The sequence below is a fragment of the Chionomys nivalis genome, chromosome 4 (assembly GCF_950005125.1).
Source record: "Chionomys nivalis chromosome 4, mChiNiv1.1, whole genome shotgun sequence".
Lineage (NCBI taxonomy): Eukaryota > Metazoa > Chordata > Mammalia > Rodentia > Cricetidae > Chionomys > Chionomys nivalis.
The window spans coordinates 38,237,973-38,261,493 of NC_080089.1; the positions used below are offsets into that span (position 1 = coordinate 38,237,973).

A 23,521-nucleotide genomic window follows, 5' to 3' on the forward strand; every position below is an offset into this window, starting at 1 on the left:
AATGTTTGCATATTCAAACCTCTTATCTGGAGTTGTTTGAGGGAACAATCATTTGCCCAAGCAATTCTCTACAATGAGACATTTGTTCAAATCCTCTCATAACTGAGTTTTGCAAAGGCTCCAATCCTTCAGAAAAAACTCAGTTAAGACTTGAACACTTCAAACAAACGATAGCAATCACAAAATGTAGTTCAAAGCCTAGGTGTAGATATTCTGGAATTCCAGTCAAAGGCAATGCTCTAAGGGATCTTTTCCTACAGCAGGGGTATTAGGTTTCCCACTATTATTATGTGGAGATTGAAGTGTGATTTAAGCTTTAGTAAACTTTAGTAATGTTTTTTTCTTTCTTTGTTTGTTTTGCTTTGCTCTTTTTATATAAGTGTGAGTACCTTTATTTGGGGGGCAAAGATGTTCAGTATTGAGATGTCTTCTTGTTGGATTTTAATTTCTTCTAAAAATACTTTTGTTTTTTATTAATTTTGGTTGGAAGTCTATTTTGTTAGATATTACAATGGCTACACCTGCTTGCTTGGAACCCTTGCTTGGAAAATGTGTTTCCAATCCTTTATTTTCCCTGAGGTAACAGCTGTCTTGAATGTTAAGACAAATTTCCTGTATGCAGCAGAAGGTAGATTTTGTTTTTGCATCAATTTTGTTAGCCTGTGAGTTTTAATTGCAGAGCTTTTTATTGAGTTTATTTATATTCAGAAATACTAATGACACATGATTGTTATTTCTTATTTAGTTGCTGCTGGTGGTGGTAGTGTGTGTGTATGTGTGTTTCTTTTCTTTTGTTTTTGCTGGTGTGAGATTACATATTTCCTTTTTTTATGTGTGTACTTAGCCTCTTTGGGATGATGTTTTCCTTCTATTGCCTTCTGTAGGGCTGGGTTTGTGGATAGATACTGTTTAACTATGACTTTGTCATGGAATATCTTGCTTTCTCCAGTTATAGTGATCAAAAGTTTTGCTGCATATAGTAGTGTGAGCTGGTATCTGTGGTCTTAGAGTCTGTAAAACATCTGTCCAGGCTCTTCTGGCTTTTAGAGTCTCCACTGAGAAGTCAGATTAATTCTAATAGGTCTGCCCCCATATATTACTTGGCCTTTTTTGTTGTATTTTAATATTTCCTTTCTTATTGCTGTATTTTTACTATTTTGATTATGATGTGGCAGGGAGACTTTCTTTTTGGTCCTATCTATTTATTGTTCTGTAAACACCTTGCACCTGTAAAGCCACATCCTTCTTAAGGTTAGGAAAATTTTCTATTACTTTGTTAAAAACTGTTTTATGGATCTTTGAGTTGGGATTCTTCTCTTTCTTCTTCTTTTTCTGCTATTCCTATGATTCGTAAGTTTTGTCATTTGATAATATTTCAGATTTCCTGGATTTTTATTGTCAGAAATTTTTTAGATTCAACAATTTCTTTGACATAGTTATCAGCATTTAAGCCTTTTAATCCTCAGACCTTCATAACTTACATTTACACATTTGAAGTCACTTTTTTTTTGCACCCTGAAAAATTCTTATCCTCAGACTTTAAGCTTTGCATCATAAAACATTTTTTTATTTACTTTACCAGTAGGCACAGATGGCTGACCACTGAGAGCAGTCACTGTAAAGCAAGTTCCTTTAAACAAAGGAATAGTAAGAAGTTATACTAAAATCTGTTTTGTGTGTTCCTCTCTCTCTCTCTCTCTCTCTCTCTCTCTCTCTCTCTCTCTCTCTTCTCTCTCTCTCTCTCTCTCAAGTCTGGTAGGAAGGTGAACTGTGTCTAGACTTTGTATTGGCTCTAAGAGAGTGAGACCTGTGACCTGATTCTTACACAGAACTTAGAATGCTGATATAAGAGCTGATAGTATATTGTTATCATTATATCCTTACTATATCAGACTCAATAACCAGAACATCCAGAGGTTTGGGCAGTCAGTAAGGGCTGCAGCCAGGACATGATGAACATGGTTAATTTATAAATTTAGAAATACACATTTAGTGGCCATATTTATGCATTTAAACCAGACAAACTTTTCTCACTTCTTTTTTTCAGAATAATTTTGGGCAGTCAGTAAGGGCTGCAGCCAGGACATGATGAGCATAGTTAACTTATACATTTAGAAATACACATTTAGTGGCCATATTTATGCATTTAACCCAGACAAACTTTTCTCACTTTTTTTTTCCAGAATAATTTTGGGCAGGGGAGGGGCAGCAGGCCATTTGTACTTTTCTGATGTGTTTGATGCTGCTGTTGCTCCTCTCTGGCGTTTCCTGCTGTGCAGCTTTGGAGCACGTGTCATTTTGTGAGACCAAAACCAATTATCGTCCTGGAGAAGAGGCTGACGGTAGCCATCTATGGTACCTGGCCTTATAGTCTCCTCTTCTTGCCTCTGTCCTCCTGGCTTCTCCTGGGCATTCAGGCCTGGGACTGCAGTACCTGCTGAGAGGGGTGGTCCTCTCCCTAGCTACCAGCAGTGCTAGCACAGACAGGTGTCCCCAGAAGCCTGGACTCCTGCGGTAGAGAGGGGCGGGAAGGCTGGCAAAACCTACTGTTATGATACTGAAATCCTGGAAGGGGGAGAATAGGAACCTTAGCCCAGGGAAGACATTAATTTACTAACCATCATCACAAAGAGACTGACAACAGACAATATGACAATGTGGCATGACAATTAAACAAACCACGACAATTAAACAGAATTGACAAGACATTGCTGTGTGTTAGGTCATGTGATCCCATACACTACAGTCCAAAAGAGTCATAACCGAAAGATCCAATGGTCAGTGAAGAAATAAGAGTTTCCCCCCCGCCCCTTCATTTTCCTCTTGCTCTGAGATTAGAAACATGCCCATTGGATGTCCCTGAGCATCCATACTGTCCAGACACCAGATACCAGATAAACCAGACTTACCAATTGGAGAAAAAAAAAACAGAATAATAAAGTTTGCCAGAAACCAAAGACTGGTGAGTTCCCTCAGAACCAAGTTTGTTGTGCTCCCTGTATGGGCCACGAAAATGTTGGGTACGTGGGGATTGTGGAAAGATGGGAACAGACCACCAAAGTTTGATGAACCAGAAGCAAACTTTATTCCTGGAAAAAATAAAAAATAAATCTCCATGGGACACAAAAAGCTTCTCAGTTAGCTAAGACTACAACCAGAGATAGATTTGTAAGGCTGTGCCAAAAGCCAGTTTTTGAACTTCTCCTTTTATAGTAAGCATAAGATAATAACAAAATAATTTTTACAATCTTAAGGTAAAACTCAAAAAAAATTGCCCTTTTTTTTGCAATTTCCATTAACAGAGTTTTTCAGTTAAAATAGTGTTTGTATTAATCCATTGTTTTTCCCTGGCATTCCATGATAGTGTTTACCAAGGTTCTGTACCTCTCCTGACACTTCCAGTTTTACTTAGTAGGGAAGGGTATGGGACAATATAAAACCAAAGGGTCAAAAGTCACATACATCCCATCCTTTAAAAGTTAACTCAGCTCAGATCATTTCTGGTCATGAGTGGCCAAGGACGTTATCTAAAAGCGGATCCTCCATTTGCAGAGCCACCCTAAGCTCTCAGAGAGCCACTTCAGCCTTAAAAATAGAGCTAAGGGTTGTAAAGTGGAGTAACCTACTGTTAATAGTTAATCCTTAAGCTTCTGAGAATACTGTTGACAGTCCGCTCTCATTTTCCTATGCTTACAACTTCATATTTCTTTAAATCTATATTCTTATATTTGGAATCTACATTTTTATATTTTTATTCTTGGACTCATCACTATTTCAATTTTCAGGTGAACCCTAAGAAAAACATACATAGGTCCACCTAGAGAGGAGAAATAGACAGGATCACCTGACAAAATCAGAATCCTGACAAAATTTGGAGCATGGACATGGGGGGTGGAAGGGAGAGTGGAGGGGAGAACGGAAGAGGGGAGGAGAATTTGAGGGAACGGGATAGATGAGACGGAGGAAGGAAAAATATGAGAGCAAGGAAAGAGATATCTTCATTGAGGGAGCCATTATGGCTCTAGCAAGAAACCTGGCACTAGAGAAATTGCCAGGAATCCACAAGGATGATCCTAACTAAGACCATAAGCAATAGAGGAGAGGTTGTATGAACTGGCCTTGCACTGTAGTCAGATTGATGAATACCTTAAATGTCACCATAGAACCTTTATCCAGCAACTAATAGAAACAGAGGCAGAGCCCCGCAGCAGACCACTGGGCCGAGCTTCCAAATTCCAGCTGAAGAATGAATGGAGTGAGAATATGAGCAAAGAGGTCAAGACCATGGTTAATCCGTTTACCTGAGCTAATGGGAGCTCACCAACTCCAGTCAGACAGGGAAGGAAGCAGCATAGGTCCAAACTTGACCCTCTAAATGTTGTATGGCTGGGACAGCCTGCAGGGCCACTGGTAGTAGCACCAGAATTTATTCCTACTGCTTTACTGGCTTTTCAGGAGACTGTTCTCTTTGGAGGGATATTTTGCCCAGCCTAAAGTGGTGAGGGCCTTGGACAACCCTAAAGAAATGTGCCTTATCTTCTCTTAAGAGTGGATAGGGATGCGGTGGTGGGGTAGGAAATGGAGAAAGGAAAGGAGTGGGAATTGGGATTAGTATTTAAAATGAAAAAAGATAGTTTGTTTTCTTTTTTAATAAAAGAAAAAAATTAAAAATATAAAATACAATTAAGATCCACTCAACAGGGGGAACTTGATGCCTGGTTTTATAAAAATAGTCAACTATGAGTTGCTGATGAGGTCATGGAACATAGAAGATAATCCAATAGAGACTCTTTCCTAAACTAATATAATCTCTAACTCCATACTATTAGTGATCATCTCACCCACAGGGAACTGTAACTCTTCCTACATCAGAGGGAGACCATTGCAGAAATCTGGTCTGATGCCGGGAAGAAGAGCCACAGTGGATCTATCTACAATACAAGCCCTCCACTAAGACTGAAGGAACATTAGGAGGAAAAGGAAAGAATGTTCTAAGTTCTAAGAGTCAGAGTCCAAGTAATGATGTGGTGAGATTGTGTTTTCTATGTCTGAGAGGTACATGCCACCATGATTCTAAACAATATATTTTGCTGCACTAAAGCCGAAAATGAATTCATTTGGCACCGTAATGTAGAAGGTGAAAATCTCATAAGACTCTACACCTAAATGAAGAGCTATAGTCAGCTAATGATGACTAAGAGGAGAATCAGTCTTCCTGTGGATAAATCCCCAAATTTGTATGTATGTATACATACAAATAAATTATATATTTATGAATTAAAGGAAAGGATGCCATTCAGTTGAGAAAGATGTGGGGAAAATTTAGAGTGATTAGAAGGAGATGGGGGGATGATGCATTTAAAACACTTACATATAAAATTCCAAAAAAAATTAAAAAATAAAAACATCAAGTTTTTGGAATTAAGAAGGAAGTTAAATATTTTTTAAAGTATGTTTATAAAAATTATATATACATATACATCTAGATGTATACATAATTCTAGTCATCTTGCGAATATAAATTTCTGACATCCTTTGGTTTATGTTTTATTATGTAAAACTGGACAGATAATATGTACATAGAAAATTTAATTTGAAATTTTTAATTAAAAAGTATCCTAGCAAATATCACGACTAGAATAAAATTAATAATATCAATTGAAACTATGTAACCGTGGAAAACGTTTCTCTAATAAATAATCCCTCACATTACTTCTGAGACATAAAATTTTTTCTTTGAAGTATTTTCTTCAAGGCAACACTGACATCCTTATTCCTCAGGCTGTAAATCAATGGATTCAGCATGGGAACAACAGTAGTATAAAACACAGATGACACTTGCCCTTGGTACATCGAACTCATTGAAGATGGCTGTAAGTACGTGAATGCAGCAGAACCAAAGAAGACAGCAACAGCAGAGATATGGGAGCTACAGGTGCTGAAGGCTTTGGACCTGCCCTCAGTGGATTTAATCCTGAAGATGCTGGCAATGATGGAGATGTAGGAAGCAGTAATGATGAGAGGTGGGACAAAGATGTTCAATATACTAAATATTAGTATCAACAATTCATTAATATAGGTATTAGAGCAGGCAAGCTTCAAGAGGGGAAGAAGATCACAGAAATAGTGGTTGATGACATCTAATTTGCAGAACCGAATCCTTATCATGAAGCCTGTGTGAATTGATGCACTGAGCACACTAAAAATATAAACTCCTGAAATCAGGGAACTGTAAATCTGATAGGACATGGTTACACTGTAAAGCAGGGGTTTACAGATAGCCACATAGCGGTCATATGCCATTGCAGCTAATGTGTAACACTCTGCAAAGCCAAAAGTGATAAAGAAATAGAGCTGAATCATGCATCCAGGATAGGAGATGAGGTTCTTCTCTGTCACAAAGCTCACCAGCATCTTAGGAGTAACCACAGTGGACTGACAGAAGTCAATGAAGGACAGACTGCTGAGGAAATAGTACATGGGGTTGTGCAGGTGGGAACTGAGCACAATCAGTGTGATCATGCCCAGATTCCCTGCTACAGTGACCACATAGATTCCAGAGAAGAGGAGGAAGAGGGGCGTCTGGAGTTCTGGTTTCTCTGAGAGCCCAGCCAAGAAGAACTCAGTCACTGTGCAATGATTTCCTGCTGCCATGATCTTTATCCAGATCCTGAAGGAGTGATAGCTCAAGTCTGTGATCCCATTAGTAAGAAGGCAATAGCAGGTAGATTTCTGTAAGTTCAAGGACAGCCAGGTTAACTGAGCTAGTTCTAGGAAAGGCCAGGCTACACAAAGAAATACTGTCCCAAATAACATACATGTGTGTATATGTATATGTATTGATGTATAGGTGATGTGTGTGTATATATTTATATGTACATTTGTATATATGCATGTTTACATATATATATATATAGAGAGAGAGAAGTTAAAGTTGTTAGAGTGACTTTATTATTATTTTCCATGTACACAAAATACATGGAAAATTGTTTTTGCCTTAAAATATTTTGCTCACTATATAATTACATTATGGATCATTTAGAGAAATAAAATTTATCTCTTATTAATTTTAAACTTATCCTTAAAATAAGGATATTTTTATGTGAAAATATGAATGCCTTTCATATAAAATATCACTCTGTTCAAGCTTTGATAACTTTTGTGATTTCAATGCAAATGTTCATAATCTGAGGATTAGAGTGGGTGTCAGTGAGGAAAAGTGACAGACAGGCTTGAGGAAGCAACTTTCCCTAAATAAGGAATTACCAAAAATCTAATTTCTCCAGAGGATTTATGGGTCTCTTTTTTCAAAAATTTCCATTGTTTTTCTAATTCTTAAGAGACATAAGGTATTTAAATTTCCAAATGTGAAGATTAAATGACATCTGGAGCAACCGTTACTCCTAAGATTACATACTAGATACATGGTGCTTCTTTAGGAAGTGGTTTCTGTTTGTGACCCAGTTCTTAAGAGGAACAGAGTCTGTTAGCAGTGGTTAAATAGTGAGGTTATGGAGACAAAGTGCCCATGCTCACTCACAGTCACTTACCAACATAACCCTTGGCTAGTACAATGTATTTTTGTTACTATATAAAGAAATAAGTAATACTGTCATATTATCACACGAAAATATCTGCAATATAATTTTGCATTCTTATATAATATTGGCACTTCATCAAATGAAAAACCTGCTTTTCTATACATTAAAATTAGAGAAACAATCTCAGCTCAGTTCATATTTTTCCCTTTATTTCTCATGAACTAAGAAAGACTGCAATGTAGAAACTCCAACATTAAGGGAAGATACAATGATTATCCTCTATCCTATTGAATTGTGGAAAAATTCATCACTGTTTCCACAAAATGAAACTCTAACTGAATTAGAGATTAGTTAAAAGGTCAAAAGTTGAAATGTATTTAAAATCTAGACATTTGAGTCATGCATAGATAACCATACAAATCTCATGAAAGTTCACAGGTTTAAGTAGACAGATAAGATACAAGGTTTTTAAGAAAATACTGAGGAAAGACTTGGCAATGCAGGGACATTTCAACTTCAAGATTTCTTATAACCTCACATGAAATTAAAGAAAAGACAAAATATAAAATGAGAGGGGCCAAAAAAGTTAGGGCCAAAATAATGGGGAGTCTATATGAAAAACGTTCTTGTTGTAATGATTCAGCAAAACTAAGTCTTCACAGTGAGAGTGACTGCTTCAATGGCCCCTGTACACTGAGCCTGTACACAGTTCCTCACAGAATTGGTGGGGGTGGGGAGGATCTGACGCTTCCCCACCCACTGGTCTTTGGATTACTCATTGATTCTAGAATGAGGCAAACGATGTCTCCAGTTATGTACTTACCAACATGGCCCCCATCCTCCAATGGATAGTTTCAAATTTATAATCATGAAACTGACCTGGTTAAGAGGAACAGGTCACAAAACATGGGGGAAATGTTATAAATATAGTAAAGAGATTGTGGTGAGGAGAGAGTGTAGTAGGGGGATATGGGACATAAGATGTGTGCGTGATAGTAATCAGAGTGTGTGTGTATTAGTGTGTGTGTGTGTGTGTGTGTGTGTGAGTGTGATTTATTTTAAACAGTGATTTGTCTTTTCAGTAAAGCATGATTTTTTCCTCAGATTTCACATTCTAGAACTCCAGAGCTGTATAATTTGTTTCAATTCTACTTCTAGAAGTATTGCCTGTTAACCTTATATTAACTAGCTACATTCTATACTCAGGTGCATTAAATAAGCCAGTGCCATTACCTCCTCTATTATTATTGTATTTAGGATTTATGTTGTAATGTAGATAAACTGGTAGCTTATATAACCATTAAAATATTCACAAAACTTTTTATTTTTCTCTTAAAATTTATTGACTATAGCTATCTTAACCCGATGCCAAACATCATGAATATAAAACACTTTGGGTAGCATGTAGAGATCTGAACTGCCTAAAATAAGAATAAAACTATAAAAGAATAACAAAAATCAAAGTATTTGTAAAAATAACATACTAATAAATATAAATATCTTCAAGTAGCATGTAGAGATCTAAATTACCTAAAAAATAAGAATAAAGTTGTAACAGAATAAAAATATCAAAATATTTGTGCGTTTGGGAGCCATTAGATTAAGTAAAATCAGTTTGGTGCCATGTTTCAAAGACAGATTCTGACATTTTTTTCCCACACCTTATTCCTGTCTCTTTTCATGACCTTGGGTCATTGCAGCAATAAAAGATGCAGTGATGCCTAAATAGCTTTAAAAACCTCACAACCAAAATCTGTCATATTAGCAAATATTACTTAGAACTGGCTCCAAATATGAGAAATAAATGTAAAGATAAAATAAAACAGGGAAGGAAAGGCAATAAAATTTGTAATCCATTCTTTATTATTGGAAACTGATAGGCTTACACTCAATACAAAAACGTACAAATATTCCCAGTATTGCTACATAATAAGAAATGTTGAGTTAATTCACAAAGCTTTGTGAAGAAAAGTTTTAATTAATAAAACTTTGAATGGCATCACCTCTATTCAGTTAAAAAATATGATGCTAATTATTTTTATAATTTTTAAATTCATAAATATATCTACTATCTATTTATTCCAATGTCTATAGTTTCAATAGGTTCTCTAAAATTTATTTTGCTTGCAAAACACTTTATGGTTTCCAATGATCAGCAGAATGAACTAAAAATGCAAAACATGTTATATTTAAGCATACTGGTTCCAAATTAGTAATCTAACCAAAGATGGTTTAGTTGGACTATATATTCCATAATATAAGAGTGAAGGTCTAATCTTATTGAACTTATTTGCTTGAAATAGAGTCAGCATAAAACTAACATTATAAAACTTTTTCTCTTTGGAGTTAAACTTAAGCCAAATATCACTCATTTCCCAGGGTAAGGATTACTTCTTGTGGCAAGCATGCCTTCAAAGTTACTAAAAAGACAAAAAAAGTACCATTTAAATGTATTTACAGACCAAGAAAATTTTTTAAAATTTGAAGATTAAAGTAAGAATATATAAATTATGGATGAAAACATTTCTTCATGTCTGAGATAAATTATTTGATGCAAACCATATGAAAACATCATGGCATAAATCCTTACTAGATCAGGAAAGTCCACACACAGCTAGATGATGCATAAAGAAATTGACATCTGAGACATCATTTGTATATAAGCAGTGGCTAGACTGTGATAATAGTTCAAAAAGATGTGCAATACACATTCTTCTTCAAAGGCATGCAATCAGAACATCAGGAAAGATTCAGGATATGCTGAGCTACTGAGTTTTAACCTTTATGATGGTGTCCTTTAATCCTGTTGGTCACCATCAGAAACAGCAGCCCTCTTCCACTCATCCCATTATGCTCTACTGATGGTGCCATTTTCTGTGTGTTCAGGAAGTTGGAAGCACTGTTATACATGGATGCATAGCCTCTGTGTGGTAAAATTAATGGTAATCACCCCTTTTAAAGAGGGTCATTGACAGAATAAAAATCATCTGAAAAATACTTTTTCCTAATTAATGGGGTGATTCCTTTGTACTTTAATATATCCTAAAGGAAGCTAAAGGAAAAGTTTCATTTAGTGCATGGCATCTAAGTTATTTAGGTACACAAATATTAATTAAAGTAAAGAAACTGGAAACTTATTCCTACATATAAAATCTGTTTTATTAGGATTGCAGACAGACTATTCCAATTTGTCCACCCAATTTTCTGGTAAAGAGTGACTTCTTTCTAAATCTCATTTTAAACAGAAGGAATCATGCAACATCATTCAATTCATCATCACTTACTGGACCTTCCTACTGAATACTAGAAAATGAGATTCTAAGCAGGACATTATTGTACTACGAGAAACAGTAGATGCAGGTGTCTGGATAAACTCTGTACCTCCAGGACCTGAAAATAATTGGTGCATCCTATAAGCTTTAAAATTTACTTCATGAATAATTGAATAAATGAGTATAGTAAGTAGTATATTCATACTTTTCACTGTGACTCCTGTAAACTCATGACTCTTCTTCCTTTTCTCCAGCAGTCTCAGCACCAAGTTTTACTTCCCACTTGCAAAATCACTAATGCAGATGTGCTAAGCATTCTGCAGTCATTAGTACTGAGATACCAGGGCCCAGTGCTTAGTCTCAGAGATATTTTTGAAGTTGATCTCATGATAGGTTAACATTCCAAAGTGCTACATCAGCTCTAGAGTTAGCAAAGAAAGGGCTCACCTTTCACAGTCATCCGAGCAGTTCTGCCTCTAACACTCTGAAGGTGTATCCTGGACTTATATATGCCAGCTCCAAATAACTTGATAGCACAGTCTCCATGGATTTCCAGCTCTCAGGGAACAAACCCTTGAAAAAGCAGCAAATACCATTTTCCAGCCGCTTAATGCTATTTTTTTCATCGAAAAATTCTATATTGATGATAAATATTTATTTAGAGATACCATATGAATTAAAACCAGTATTTTGTCAAATGAAATCAGAGTAGAATTTGAGATTCTACACCTCATTTGTTTTTTTTTTCAAACATTTTTTCCATTTACATGCAAATCACAGTTCCCACTCCCTCCCCTCCTTCCACTCCCTTCACCTTTCCAACACCACATCCTCCCTTCCACTCCACAGAGAGGGTAAGTCTTCCCATGGGAAGTCAACAAAGTTTAGCACATCACTTTGAGATATCCAAGACCCTCCCCATTATATCTAGGTTGAGCAAGGTGTCCTGCCAAAGCAAATGGGCTCCAAAAATTCAGCTTAAGCTATAGGAATAAACCCTGGTCCCACTGCCAGTAGCCCCACAGACTTCCAGAACTATACAATTGTCACCTACATTCAGAGGGCCTGGTTTGGTCATATGTTGCTTCACCTACCTTCAGTCTGGACTTAGTGAGCTCCCATTAGCTCAGGTAAACTGCTTCAGTAGGTATCCTATCATGGTCTTGACGACTTTGCTCATACTATCACTTCTCCTCTTCTACTGGACTTTGGGAGTTCAGCCCAGTGCTTCACTGTGGATCTCTATGACTGCTTCCATCATTTTCTTGAAAGAATGTTCTGTGGTAACAATTATGGTAATCATCAATCTGATTACAGAGGAAGACCAGTTCAGGCACTCTATTATTCTTAGGGTCTTAGCTGGGGTCATCCTTGTAGATTTCTGGGAATTTCTCTAGTGCCAGGTTTCTTATTAATTAGCCCCATAATAACTCCCTCAATCAAGATATCTCTTTACTTGTTCTCCCTCTTTGTCCTTCTCCCATCTTGAATATCCTGTTCCCTCATGTTCTCCTTTCCCTCCCCTTGTCCCCTTGTTCTCTTGTTCTGCCCTCCCTTCTCCTCCAACACCCACACTTCCAGTTTGGAAAAAGATCTTATATATTTCTCCTTCTCAGGGGGCATCCATTTATGTTTCTCTTAGGAGTCTTTTTGTAATTTAGCTTCTTTGGAGTCATGGACTACAGGCTGCTTATCCTTTGCTTTTTTTCATTTTTACGTTTTTGTTTATCTTATTTTTAAAAATTATCTTTTCTCCTTCTATATACCAATCCCAGTTCCCAGTCCCTTCCCTCCTCCCATTCCCTCCACCATCCCTCCATCTCGCCCTCCATCAACTCCTCAGAGAGGGCAAGGCTTCCCATGGAAAACAAAAAAAGTCTAGCATATTGTTTTGAGGTAGGACCATGGCCCTCCTAACTATATCTAGGCTAAGCAAGGTATCCCTCCAAAAAGATTGGCTTCCAAAAAGGCAATACAAGCAGTAGGGATAAATCTTGGTCTCAGTGCCAGTAGTCCCACAATCTGCCCTAGCTATACAACTGGTACCCACATATAAAGGTCCTAGTTTGGTCCTATGCTGGTTCCTTCAATGTCAGGCTGGAGTTGTTCAGGTAAGCAGTTTCAGTGGTACCCATCGTAGTCTTGAATCTTTATTCATATTCTCACTCCTCCCACTCTTTGACTGGACTTTGGGAGCTCATTCCAGTGCTCTGATAAGGATCTCTGCCTGTGTTTCCATCAGTTGCTAGATGAAGGTTCTATGGTGACATTTAAGAGAGTCATCAATCTTACTACAAGGTAAGGCAAGTTCAGGCACCCTGTCCACTATTGCTTAGGGTTGTAGCTGGGTCATCCTTATGGATTCCTGAGAATTTCTTTAGTGGCAGGTTTCTTGCTAGACCCATAATGGCTCCCTCAATCAAAGCATCTTTTTCCTTTCTCTCTGTTTCTGTCCTTCCCCATCTTGACTACCCATCCCCTTCTCCCATCTTCCTCCCTTCGGCCCTTCCTATTCCCCCTACCCCCGTGCTCCCAGGAAATCTTGTCTATTTTCCCTTCCCAGGAAGATCTATATATGTTTCTCTTAGGATTTGTTACTTACCTTCTTAATATCATGGTCTATAGGCTCATTATCTTCTGCTTTATGACTAATATCCACTTATGAGTAAGTACATACCATGCTCATCTTTCTGGGTCTGGGTTACCTCACTCAGGAAGGTTTTTCTAGTTTTGTCCACTTGGATGCAAATTTCAAGATGTCATTGTTTGTTAAATCTTTAAGGGATTTGTTGATTTATTCCAATTTTTGTTTGTCTTTTCCTCCATTTCTTTAAGAAAATTTTTACATTTCCTCTTTAAGGGTCTCCAGTATCCTCACAAATTTACATGTAAAATCATTTTTTTTTTCTGCTACTTCTGGGTTTGGATGATCAAGCCTTTCTGTTGTTTGACCACTGGGTTCCAGTGTAAGCATTTTACATTTTAGGTTGTTGAATGAATTCTTGCATTGGCACCTACCCATCTCTTCTACCAATTGGTGCAGACAGTGTCTTTGCCTCTTGGTCTAATCCTTACAGTAGCTGTTTTTGTCTTTGGAAACAGTTCTTAGTCTGATCTGTACTGTTGATATCTTTGTCTCAGGGAGCCACTGAGGTCTTTCTTGGCCTGATCACTTGTTCCACTCTCTTGGTTTGCTCTCTTGGTCTTTTCTTTTGATCCACTCTGTGCAGTTGCAGCCTATGTTTTAGGGTTCCTCTGAGATTGCAGGGGATAGAAGAGTTTCCAGGTCAGGTATCTTAATGCCCATCTTTACTAAGGGTGGCCACATGACTAATCGCCTCTGTATCACTCAGCCCCTGGTGCCAACTGGGGAAGTGAGGAGCTGTAGATTCATGTGGTTCCACCCCTAACCAAGTGATGCCAGGAACAGCCTGACCACACAGCCAGGGCATTTATGCCATCACCTGTCACCAGCAACCTGTATGCCCTTATATATGTTTTTAAAAATTCCTCTTATACTGACTCTATTTCATGTGGCTTATTTGTGTGATGGCACACTTTTGCAGGGCCCACTAAACATTCATTTCAAGCAGGGACCCTACCTGTTCTCTTCCAGCTGTAACAAATCTCCTTAGCCTTTCATTCAATGCCAGCAGCAGCTGGATTGCAACGTGGGCATTACTGATGGAGAAGAACATTTATCTCACTCAGCACATACTGGTTTTCCTTTTCTTCTTATTTTACTGAACTCCTGCTTAATATATGTATGTGTATATGCATGTGACTTTTTACTTAACCCTATATGTGTGAATATAAGATAGCTTTAACTCTGTATGTGCATGTGTGTATGTGTATGCAGCTTAAAGTCAACTATGTACATATGTTCATATGATTTTGTTTAAAAAATGTTTTGGACAGTCCTAATGCGCTCTGCCTATTCTATCTTCTTCTAGGCAAAGAAACACAAGTTTCAAATATTTTTAAATTGGTATGTACTTTTAAATGATGATAAAAATATGGTTGGATCCATTAAAACATACTGTATATGTGATTTAATTCTGCTTTAAAATATATTCTACATTTGATGTTAGCCAAAAGGCACACATGTACTCACTCATAAGTGGTTTTTAAACATAAAGCAAAGAAAACCAGCCCACAAATCACAATCCCAGAGAACTTAGACAACAATGAAGACACTAAGAGAGACATACATAGATCTGATTTACATGGGAAGTAGAAAAAAAAAGATCTACTGAGTAAATTGTGAGCATGGGGACCATGGGGTAGGGTTGAAGGGGAGGGGAGAGGCAGGGAGGGGCACAGAGAAAAATGTAGAGCTCAATAAAAATCAGTAAAAAACACAAAATATATATTATACATAATAATAAAAATCAAGTATATAAAGATCTTTTACAGATTAACCAAAGCTAACCCAGAGATTTATACTACCTAGTCCTTCCTGTAAGCTACTCTTCACTATTGGCGGTTTTTAGTGTTAGGCTTCTATTGCAAAGAATTTTTTTTTTACTTCTTTGTCCTTTACAAGCATAAATCTGACATGCTAAGTTAAAATCAGTTACAGTCAATCTGGAGGACTTGAGTAAAACATTCCTGAACAACCTCTTAGATCAAATACAGCTCTCCAGGAGGTCCTGCACTAATGTCATTATAGTCATAACTCATGTCTTTCCAATAGACAACCCTCAAATGCTCAGAGACCTGGAGAACAAGGTATTGAAAGACCCCCGGAGTGGGGAGACTCTCACTCAAGTCTCGGGATAACACAACCCCCCCCCACCCAGGAACTCACGAGAGACCGTCCTTGCTACAATCACACGAGGAGGAACCAGTGTGCTGGGGCTGAAACTCGTTTCACATGCAGGGGTAGAGGAGTTTGACCCTGAGTAGCTGGGAGAAGGGGTATTTAAGTGAAGAAACCATAACCCAAAAACCCACAGGGAGGGCATCATTGGAAAATTCTGAAAATACCAGCGATAATCACAAGGGGGTAACTCCCCATTTCTCAAGATTATTCTCAAGATTATAATCTAACTTTATGGTCAGCTAGTTCCTGGAACAGAGTCACTGTACCGGCTAACCTCGATTTTTGGTTCTTCTCTCCCTGCTAGATTTTTGGCTCTATTTTTCCTGCTAGAGGGGTCTGAATTTATCCAGGTCTCTCAGTATTCAAAATGTTTCATTAAAGAAAGCTTTTTTGGTAATAGAGAGAGAGGTCAGCTTCTGGCACCACCCCCATTTCCTCCAAAGAAGATTGATGGGAACAGAAGAATCTCTACCCAGAACTTGCTTCATAAATGGCAGCACTAGCCACTGTTCAACACTGCTTTTCACTTCAACTGCTGTTAAGACCCTCTTCAGACCATGGATGAGGGGACACTGAGATCAACTGCCTCAGATGACCTAAGGCTAAAGAAAGGATGGTCCTCCAACAAGTCCTTACTCTATAGAAGTCTATGGGATCTTCTGGCCAGAAGACAGATGTTGCTGTAAGACTTGCAACCATAGAGGGCACAGTAGTACCTATCTAGGTAGGCAGTCAAATAATTACCTGTTGTTTTTAATCATTAACTAAGATAAAATGTATCCTTCTCAAGAACTATGATGCTGGTTGACAACTAATAGCTTTGTCATTTTGACAGCAGGATCCAAGGCTTCAACTCTCTTCTCAGTTTTCTGTGTAAAATTCAGGTCCAGGCTTCACTCTCTTAGAGCCTATATTAAGTCTAGACACGACTTACCTGTAACCAGTCTCAGAAAAGAGATAACTCTCAAAACACATTTCAGTATAACTTCTTACCATTCCTTTGTTTAAATAAAAGGCATTTTAATATGCAAAGCTTAAGATGTGAAGATGTAAGAAGGTTTTAGGGTCTAAGAAGATGTTGTAAGGTATGCAAATGCAAGTTATTAAAGTGTGTTCATGCAAGTTATAAAAATCTAGGGAAAAGAATGTTTCATCATACAAGAAATCCATCTCCTGAGCAAATTGGGAGTGTAGAGGGGAGGGGAAAGTGCCAAAGAGGATGGGAGATGGTGGAAGGAGAGTGAGGAAACAAGTACAATGCATTCCTATCAAAACAATTAAAATGAAAAGGATTTAACCCAAAACAATCTCACTTAAAATGTATAAAGGCAAGTTATGAAGGTTTGAGAATCAAAAGCTTAAGTGATGACAAAGGCACATGATTTGAGATATTTGAGAGAATAAAACATGTTCTAAATTTCTCTAACTCATTATGATATGTTATGTTAGGACTCCAAGGGTCTGTAGTCTTAACATTAATCAATAGAGTTAATTAATAAGCTATTATAACAATTCTGATAGAGTACTGGACACCTTTCTATACCACTATCATCATAGTCACCAGTTCAAGATTTCAAATTCTATTTGGTTGTTTTTTAACAAAAGATCTCAAAGAGACTTTTCATTATGCAAAACACTGTCATTTTTCTGGCATGGGTATATTGCCATTTCTAATGTGTGTAAAACTTATGCTTTCTTATGGTGACCCCAAAAATGTAAGCCTATTCTACATTTTCTGAAAGTCAGAGAGTTTGAGTTTATTTTGCTTGCTCGAAGTTGTTAACAAGTATGGCTACACACTCTAGCCTAGGATGTGGTTACTTGGTGATTTGGACATAAAGATGGATCATATCTGCTCCACCCTGACCACAGGTCAGAGAATTCAAGCATACTTCTGCTACTTCTGTTAAAATAGGAGATTTGATCTGGGGAGTGACTGCCTTCAGGATGCTTGGTCCAGGGTGTTTTCACTGCCTAAAGAACAGAATGTTTGAGCTGAAAAAGGCTCAGAGGTTAAGAGCACTGACTGCTCTTCCAGAGGTCCTGAGTTCAAGTTCCAGCAACCACATGGTGGCTCACAACCATCTGGAATGAGACCTGGTACTCCCTTCTGGCCTAAAGGCAGAACACTGCATACATAATAATCTTTAAAATCTTAAAAAAAGAAAAAATAAAGAACAGAATGTTTAATTCAGGATATAGTTGCTTGACGCCTCAAGTATTGAGACAGGTAACTATTCTGGATGTCCTTTGTATCATATTAAAACAGTCTTTTGCCTTCTTCCACCCTTTTGTATTGGGGTATAAAGGTGTATAGAAAAATAAAGGCAGGTGGACTGAGAAGTCAGAATTCATCACTCAGTATTCATTGAGTTGCCCTCCTGTTACTACCTTTGTATCTGTGTTTCTTTCTTATCTCTGTTCCTCCTACCTAACTTTTCTAATCCGCATGCCCCTACCCTGGAATGTACAAACCCACTGCTGCTAGGATCATGGCAGTAGTCACCACAAAAAGGTGACTCCTGGCACTTTCACAAACTCAAAAGATTCTTGTAAGTTTCAGGAAGTTAACTTGGATTCACTTTGAATAGATCACACACTTCAGATAAGTACTGTTAACCAACAGCCAAAACCCCCACCTCCTTTCCTTGGTCTTGATACCCACTCCCTCAATTAGCAGGACATAAGAAGAAATTTTTTCCTAAAACTAATCTTGTCCTTTGCTCTACTGTGGAGACACAGAACTGGCTTAGAGTGCAGGCTCCTCCTGGGACAGATGAGACAAACCTAGGAAATGGTTGCTTGGCAAACCAAGCATAGACGAAAGCAAACTTTCTCCGCCCATTTCTCAAACGTTCTGTAGGAATCTGCACCCTGGATAAGGAAGTGGCCTTTGAGCATAGTTCTTCACGCTCTACCAGTTACAAAGGAGTGCTTTGCTTCTGTATACATGTTGCCTTGTTTCTATGTACTTCTTTTCATTTTTTTTATTGAAAAAAAAAAATTTCCGCCTCCTCCCCGCCTCCCATTTCCCTCCCCCTCCTCCCGCCCCTCTCCCCCTCCCCCCACTCCTCTTCTCCTCCCTCTCCAGTCCCAAGAGCAGTCAGGGTTCCCTGCCCTGTGGAAAGTCCAAGGTCCTCCCCACTCCATCCAGATCTAGGAAGGTGAACATCCAAACTGTCTAGGCTCCCACAAAGCCAGAACCTGAAGTAGGATCAAAACCCCGTGCCATTTTCCTTGGCCTCTCATTAACTATCATTGTCCGCCATGTTCAGAGAGTCCGGTTTTATCCCATGCTTTTTCAGTCACAGTCCAGCTGGCCTTGGTGAGCTCCCACTAGGTCGGCCCCACTGTCTCAGTGGGTGGGTGCACCCCTTGTGGCCCTAGCTGTTGTTGTGTTCTTAAACTGGCATTTATAAATCTGGGTTTATGGTAACTATAGTTTTAGGTGCTGATCTCTCAATTTATCTTTGGTTGATGACGGTTTTCCCCTTTGTTTCTGATTCCTCTCTAGATTTCTGGCCTGAGTGGCCAGTGATTCTGGTAACTGGCAAGTCCTCTGGTCCAACAGAAAACCTCTGCTATGTTTGTGTTACTACATAACTTTTGGGGCTTGGAATACAAGGGTTGTCTCCAAGGTTCTAGGGTTCTGGGTACTGTCGAGTCTTCTGGTAAATAAGGGGGTTTCTAGGGTTCTGAGTACCACTTTAGCCTTTGAGGTTCCACGTACCTGCATGGCCTCTGGCAGAGCAGAAAACTTCTTCCATAATTATGGACTAAGATATAGTGACAAGGAGAGGAAGGGATGTTGGAGAAAACGGGATTGGCTCTGAGAAGTGTTGTCATGATGTGGGTTACTCTTTCTTGGGGTGCTTCCTACTAGCATTCCCTCTGATAGAGTAGGTGTTTTCTCCAAAGTTGTAGGCTGGGATGTGGATAATGCCACCATGTTTGTGATGAGTAATATTTACTGTCAAATATTATATCCAGAATAACAATGGAAATACACCTTTGGCAGGCTAATTTTCAGGTTTATTGAAGGGTTTAACTGAGGAATAAGAACTCCTATAACCTGCTGAATGTGAGAAGGAACATCCCATCTTGGCAAACCCATCAATTTAGAAAAAGAAACAAATAACCAAGCACTGCCAACAAAAACACACCTTTGGGATTTCAACTTAACCAAGTTGAAAGAAATTCAAGAATATCAAAGCCACTAAATCTGGAGAAGATGTGGAAAAAAACGTAACTCTCAATCACTGTTGATGGAATTGAAAAGTGATGAAACTACACTGGAAGTATGTGTAGTGAATTGTAAATATATAAGTTAAATAAAGAAATAATTTGCCATTTGACTATGCAGTACCACTCACTGAAGAGAGAAGTTTACATTCTAAACCACAGATTATTGATCAGCCATGTTCATTGCAGCTCTATTCACAATAGCTAGGAAACAGAAATTACCTCAATGACCTCCAACTAATAAATTAATAATAAAAACATAGTACACATTCATAGTGTAATTCTATTTATTTGTTTAAAAAATGGGATCTTACCGCTGAGTAGTACTCCATTATGTAATTAAGCAACATTTTCTTTATTCATTCTTCAGTAGATGGGGATCTAGTTGTTTCCAGGTTCTGGCTATTACAAATAATGTTCCTAGGAAGATAGTTGAACAAATGCCCTAGTAGAATGATTGAGCATTTTGGGGTATATGCCCAACAGCAGTATTACTGTGTCCTGAGGAAGGCTGATTCCCAATTTTCTGAGAAACCACCATACTGATTTCCAGAGTGATTGTACAAGTTTTCATTCCCACCAGCAATGGAGGGGTGTTCCCCTTACTCCACATCCTCTCCATCATAAATTGTCTTTGGTGGTTTTGATCTTAATCATTCTGACAGGTGTAAGATGGTTTCTCAGGGTCATTTTTACCAGTTAGTAGTTCTGTGATACCTAGAAAACACTATAATAACCAGCAAGGCAAGCTATCCCTAAAGGTGTAGTAGTGGTAGTGACAGCATCAGATCACTCAATATTATGAAGTTATACTTAAGTGGGAACTTACACACTCAACTGGGGGAACCTCAGGCCTGGTTATATAAGCAGTCACCTATGAGTTGCTGATGAAGTCATGGAACAGTCCTCTGACTGTTACATGAGAACATAATAATGACATTTTCCTAAACCAGCATAATCTCTAACTGCATACTTAGTACCGATAGTCTCACCACAGGTAAGTGTAACACTCTTCCTACAGCAGATAGAGACCATTACAGAAATCCACAGATGGTCTAATAGAGGAACAACTGATGCTGGGGAGAGGAGTCACAGGGGGTCCATCTAGAATACAAGCCCTCCACCTAAGACTCAGGGAACATTTGGAGGAAAAAGAAAGAATGTTCTAAGTCCTAAGAGTCAGAGGACAAGTAAGGATGTGGCGAGACTGTGTCTTCTATCTGACAAAAAAATTCACCATAATTCTCGACAATGTAGCTTGCTAAACAACAGCTAGAAATGTTAGCATAGGGCATGGTAATGTAGAAGGTGAAAATTTTGGGGAATTCCACTTCTAGATGAAGAGCCATACTTAATAATTGATGACTAAGAACAGAATCAGCCTTCCTAGAGATAATCACACACACACACGCACACACACCCACACCCACACACACACACATATATACATATGGAAAGGAGACCATTAATTTGACAAAGAGAAGATGGAATATGAGAGTGACTGTATGGAGATGGGGAAACAATGTAATTATAGTACTTATATATGAAATTCCCAACATGAATTAAAAACAAACAAAAGAAAAGAATAATGTTTATTATAACTGAATACAAACTTTAAAATTTTAAAAGTAATGTTTATCAAAAAAACAAAGGAAAAAAAGTACTATTTGGAAGGAGGCTAACAAGATTAGTGACAGGTATATATTAGAGAGAACTGATGGATACAAATGAATGACTGGATTGTGAATAGTTTCTAACAATATTCCATACTGAATAGTTACCTAAAAATTATAAAATTAGGTCTGGGCATATAGTTCAACAGTAGAGTGGCTGTTTATCATTTGTAGAGACTTGTTTTCGATCCTCAGTACTACATTAAATTGAATTAAAATTTTTAAACAATGAAAAAAAAGTAATGTTTGTCAAGCATAAATAAAAACATATATAGCATGATGGGCTGTCCATTATGGGCATATATATTCATGCCATCCTTACAATTGGTTTACATTGTTTATTCTGTGAAACAAGGGAGATAATACGTGCGAAAAAATGAATTTGAAATTTGTAATTGTAAACATTATCAAAATGTTCTAGGAAATGTGTAATAATTCTTACAACTAGAATAAAATAAATATCAATTCAAACTATCTGTAGATAACTTTTTCCTCTAATAAATAATCGTCACATTACTTTTGAAACATGAATGTTTTTCTTTGAAGTATTTTCTTCAAGGCAACACTGACATCCTTATTTCTCAGGCTGTAGATCGATGGATTCAGCATGGGCACAACAGTAGTATAAAACACAAATGACACTTTCCCTTGATCCATCGAATTCACTGATGATGGCTGTAAGTACATGAATGCAACAGAATCAAAATATATAGCAACAGCAGAGATGTGGGAACTGCATGTACTGAAGGCTTTGGACCTCCCCTCAGTTGACTGAAGACTGAGGATACTGTCAATAGTGAAGATATAGGAAGTGACAATGGTCAAGATCGGGAGAAAGATATTCAGTATACCAAAAAGAAGAATCAACAATTCATTTATATAGGTATTAGAACATGCAAGTTTCAAGATGGGAAGAATATCACAGAAATAGTGGTTGATTTTATCTAATTTGCAGAACTGAATCCTTATCAGAAGGCCTATGTGAACTGATGCACTGAGCACACCAAAAATATACACTCCTGAAATCAGAAAACTGCAAATCTGATAGGACATGGTTACACTGTAAAGCAGTGCGTTACAGATAGCCACATAGCGGTCATATGCCATTACAGCTAATGTGTAACACTCTGCAATGCCAAGAATGATAAAGAAATAGAGCTGAGTCAGGCATCCAGGATAGGAGATGAGGTTCTTCTCTGTTAAAAAGCCCACCAGCATTTTAGGGGTGACAACTGTGGACTGACAGAAGTCAGTGAAGGACAGACTGCGGAGGAAATAGTACATGGGGTTGTGCAGATGGGAACTGAGCACAGTCAGTGTGATCATGCCCAGATTCCCTGCTACAGTGACCACATAGATTCCAGCGAAGAGGAGGAAGAGGGGCATCTGGAGTTCCGGTTTCTCTGAGAGCCCAGCCAAGAAGAACTCAGTCACTGTGCAATGGTTTCCTGCTGCCATGTTCTTCATAAAGATCCTAAAGGAGTAAAAGGAGTGCTTAAGCCAGGTAGTAGTAACTCAAGTCTTTGGTCCCGTTACTAGGGAGGCAGATTTCTGTAAAAAAAAAAAAAAAAAAAAAAAAAAAAATTGGTGATTGTTGTAATTTAAAAACAGCCATATAAAAGAGAAAGATACCATGTGACAGAGCTCACATGGAGGGAATTTTTACTGGGGAAAAGGGAACATAAAAAGCAGGAAGAGGAAAGTAGGACCAACCTCTGGGGACAACAGCAGCAGAAGAGCAGAAAGAAAGAGAGAGAGAGAAGGGGGGGGACAAAGACAGGCAGAGAAAAAGGAGGGAGAGAGGGGGGAAGGAGGAACAGACAGACAGACAGAGACAAAGAGAGATGTGAGGTAAGCAGACCACCTTTTAAAAGGGAACATAGTGAATGTGCACAGGAAGGCTCGTAGTGGCTGCAACTGAGGATGTATCTTATCAGAACTCCAAGGTTATGAGAGTACAGATGCCTT

At 38.1% G+C, this 23,521-nt stretch overlaps 1 protein-coding gene and 1 pseudogene across 1 annotated transcript; both read right to left on the reverse strand.

The window, feature by feature from the left end:
• Positions 1–1,341: 1,341 nt before the first annotated feature.
• LOC130873469 (olfactory receptor 1537-like) lies at positions 1,342–6,657 on the reverse strand. Its single transcript, XM_057768337.1, has 2 exons — positions 5,723–6,657; positions 1,342–1,384 (listed from the first exon to the last, which is right to left on the reverse strand). Exons 1-2 carry the CDS (start codon positions 6,652–6,654, stop codon positions 1,342–1,344), a joined length of 975 nt encoding a protein of 324 aa, XP_057624320.1. The 5' UTR covers positions 6,655–6,657.
• Positions 6,658–22,061: 15,404 nt separating this feature from the next.
• On the reverse strand, positions 22,062–23,011 carry LOC130873470 (olfactory receptor 1537-like; annotated as a pseudogene).
• Positions 23,012–23,521: the final 510 nt, after the last annotated feature.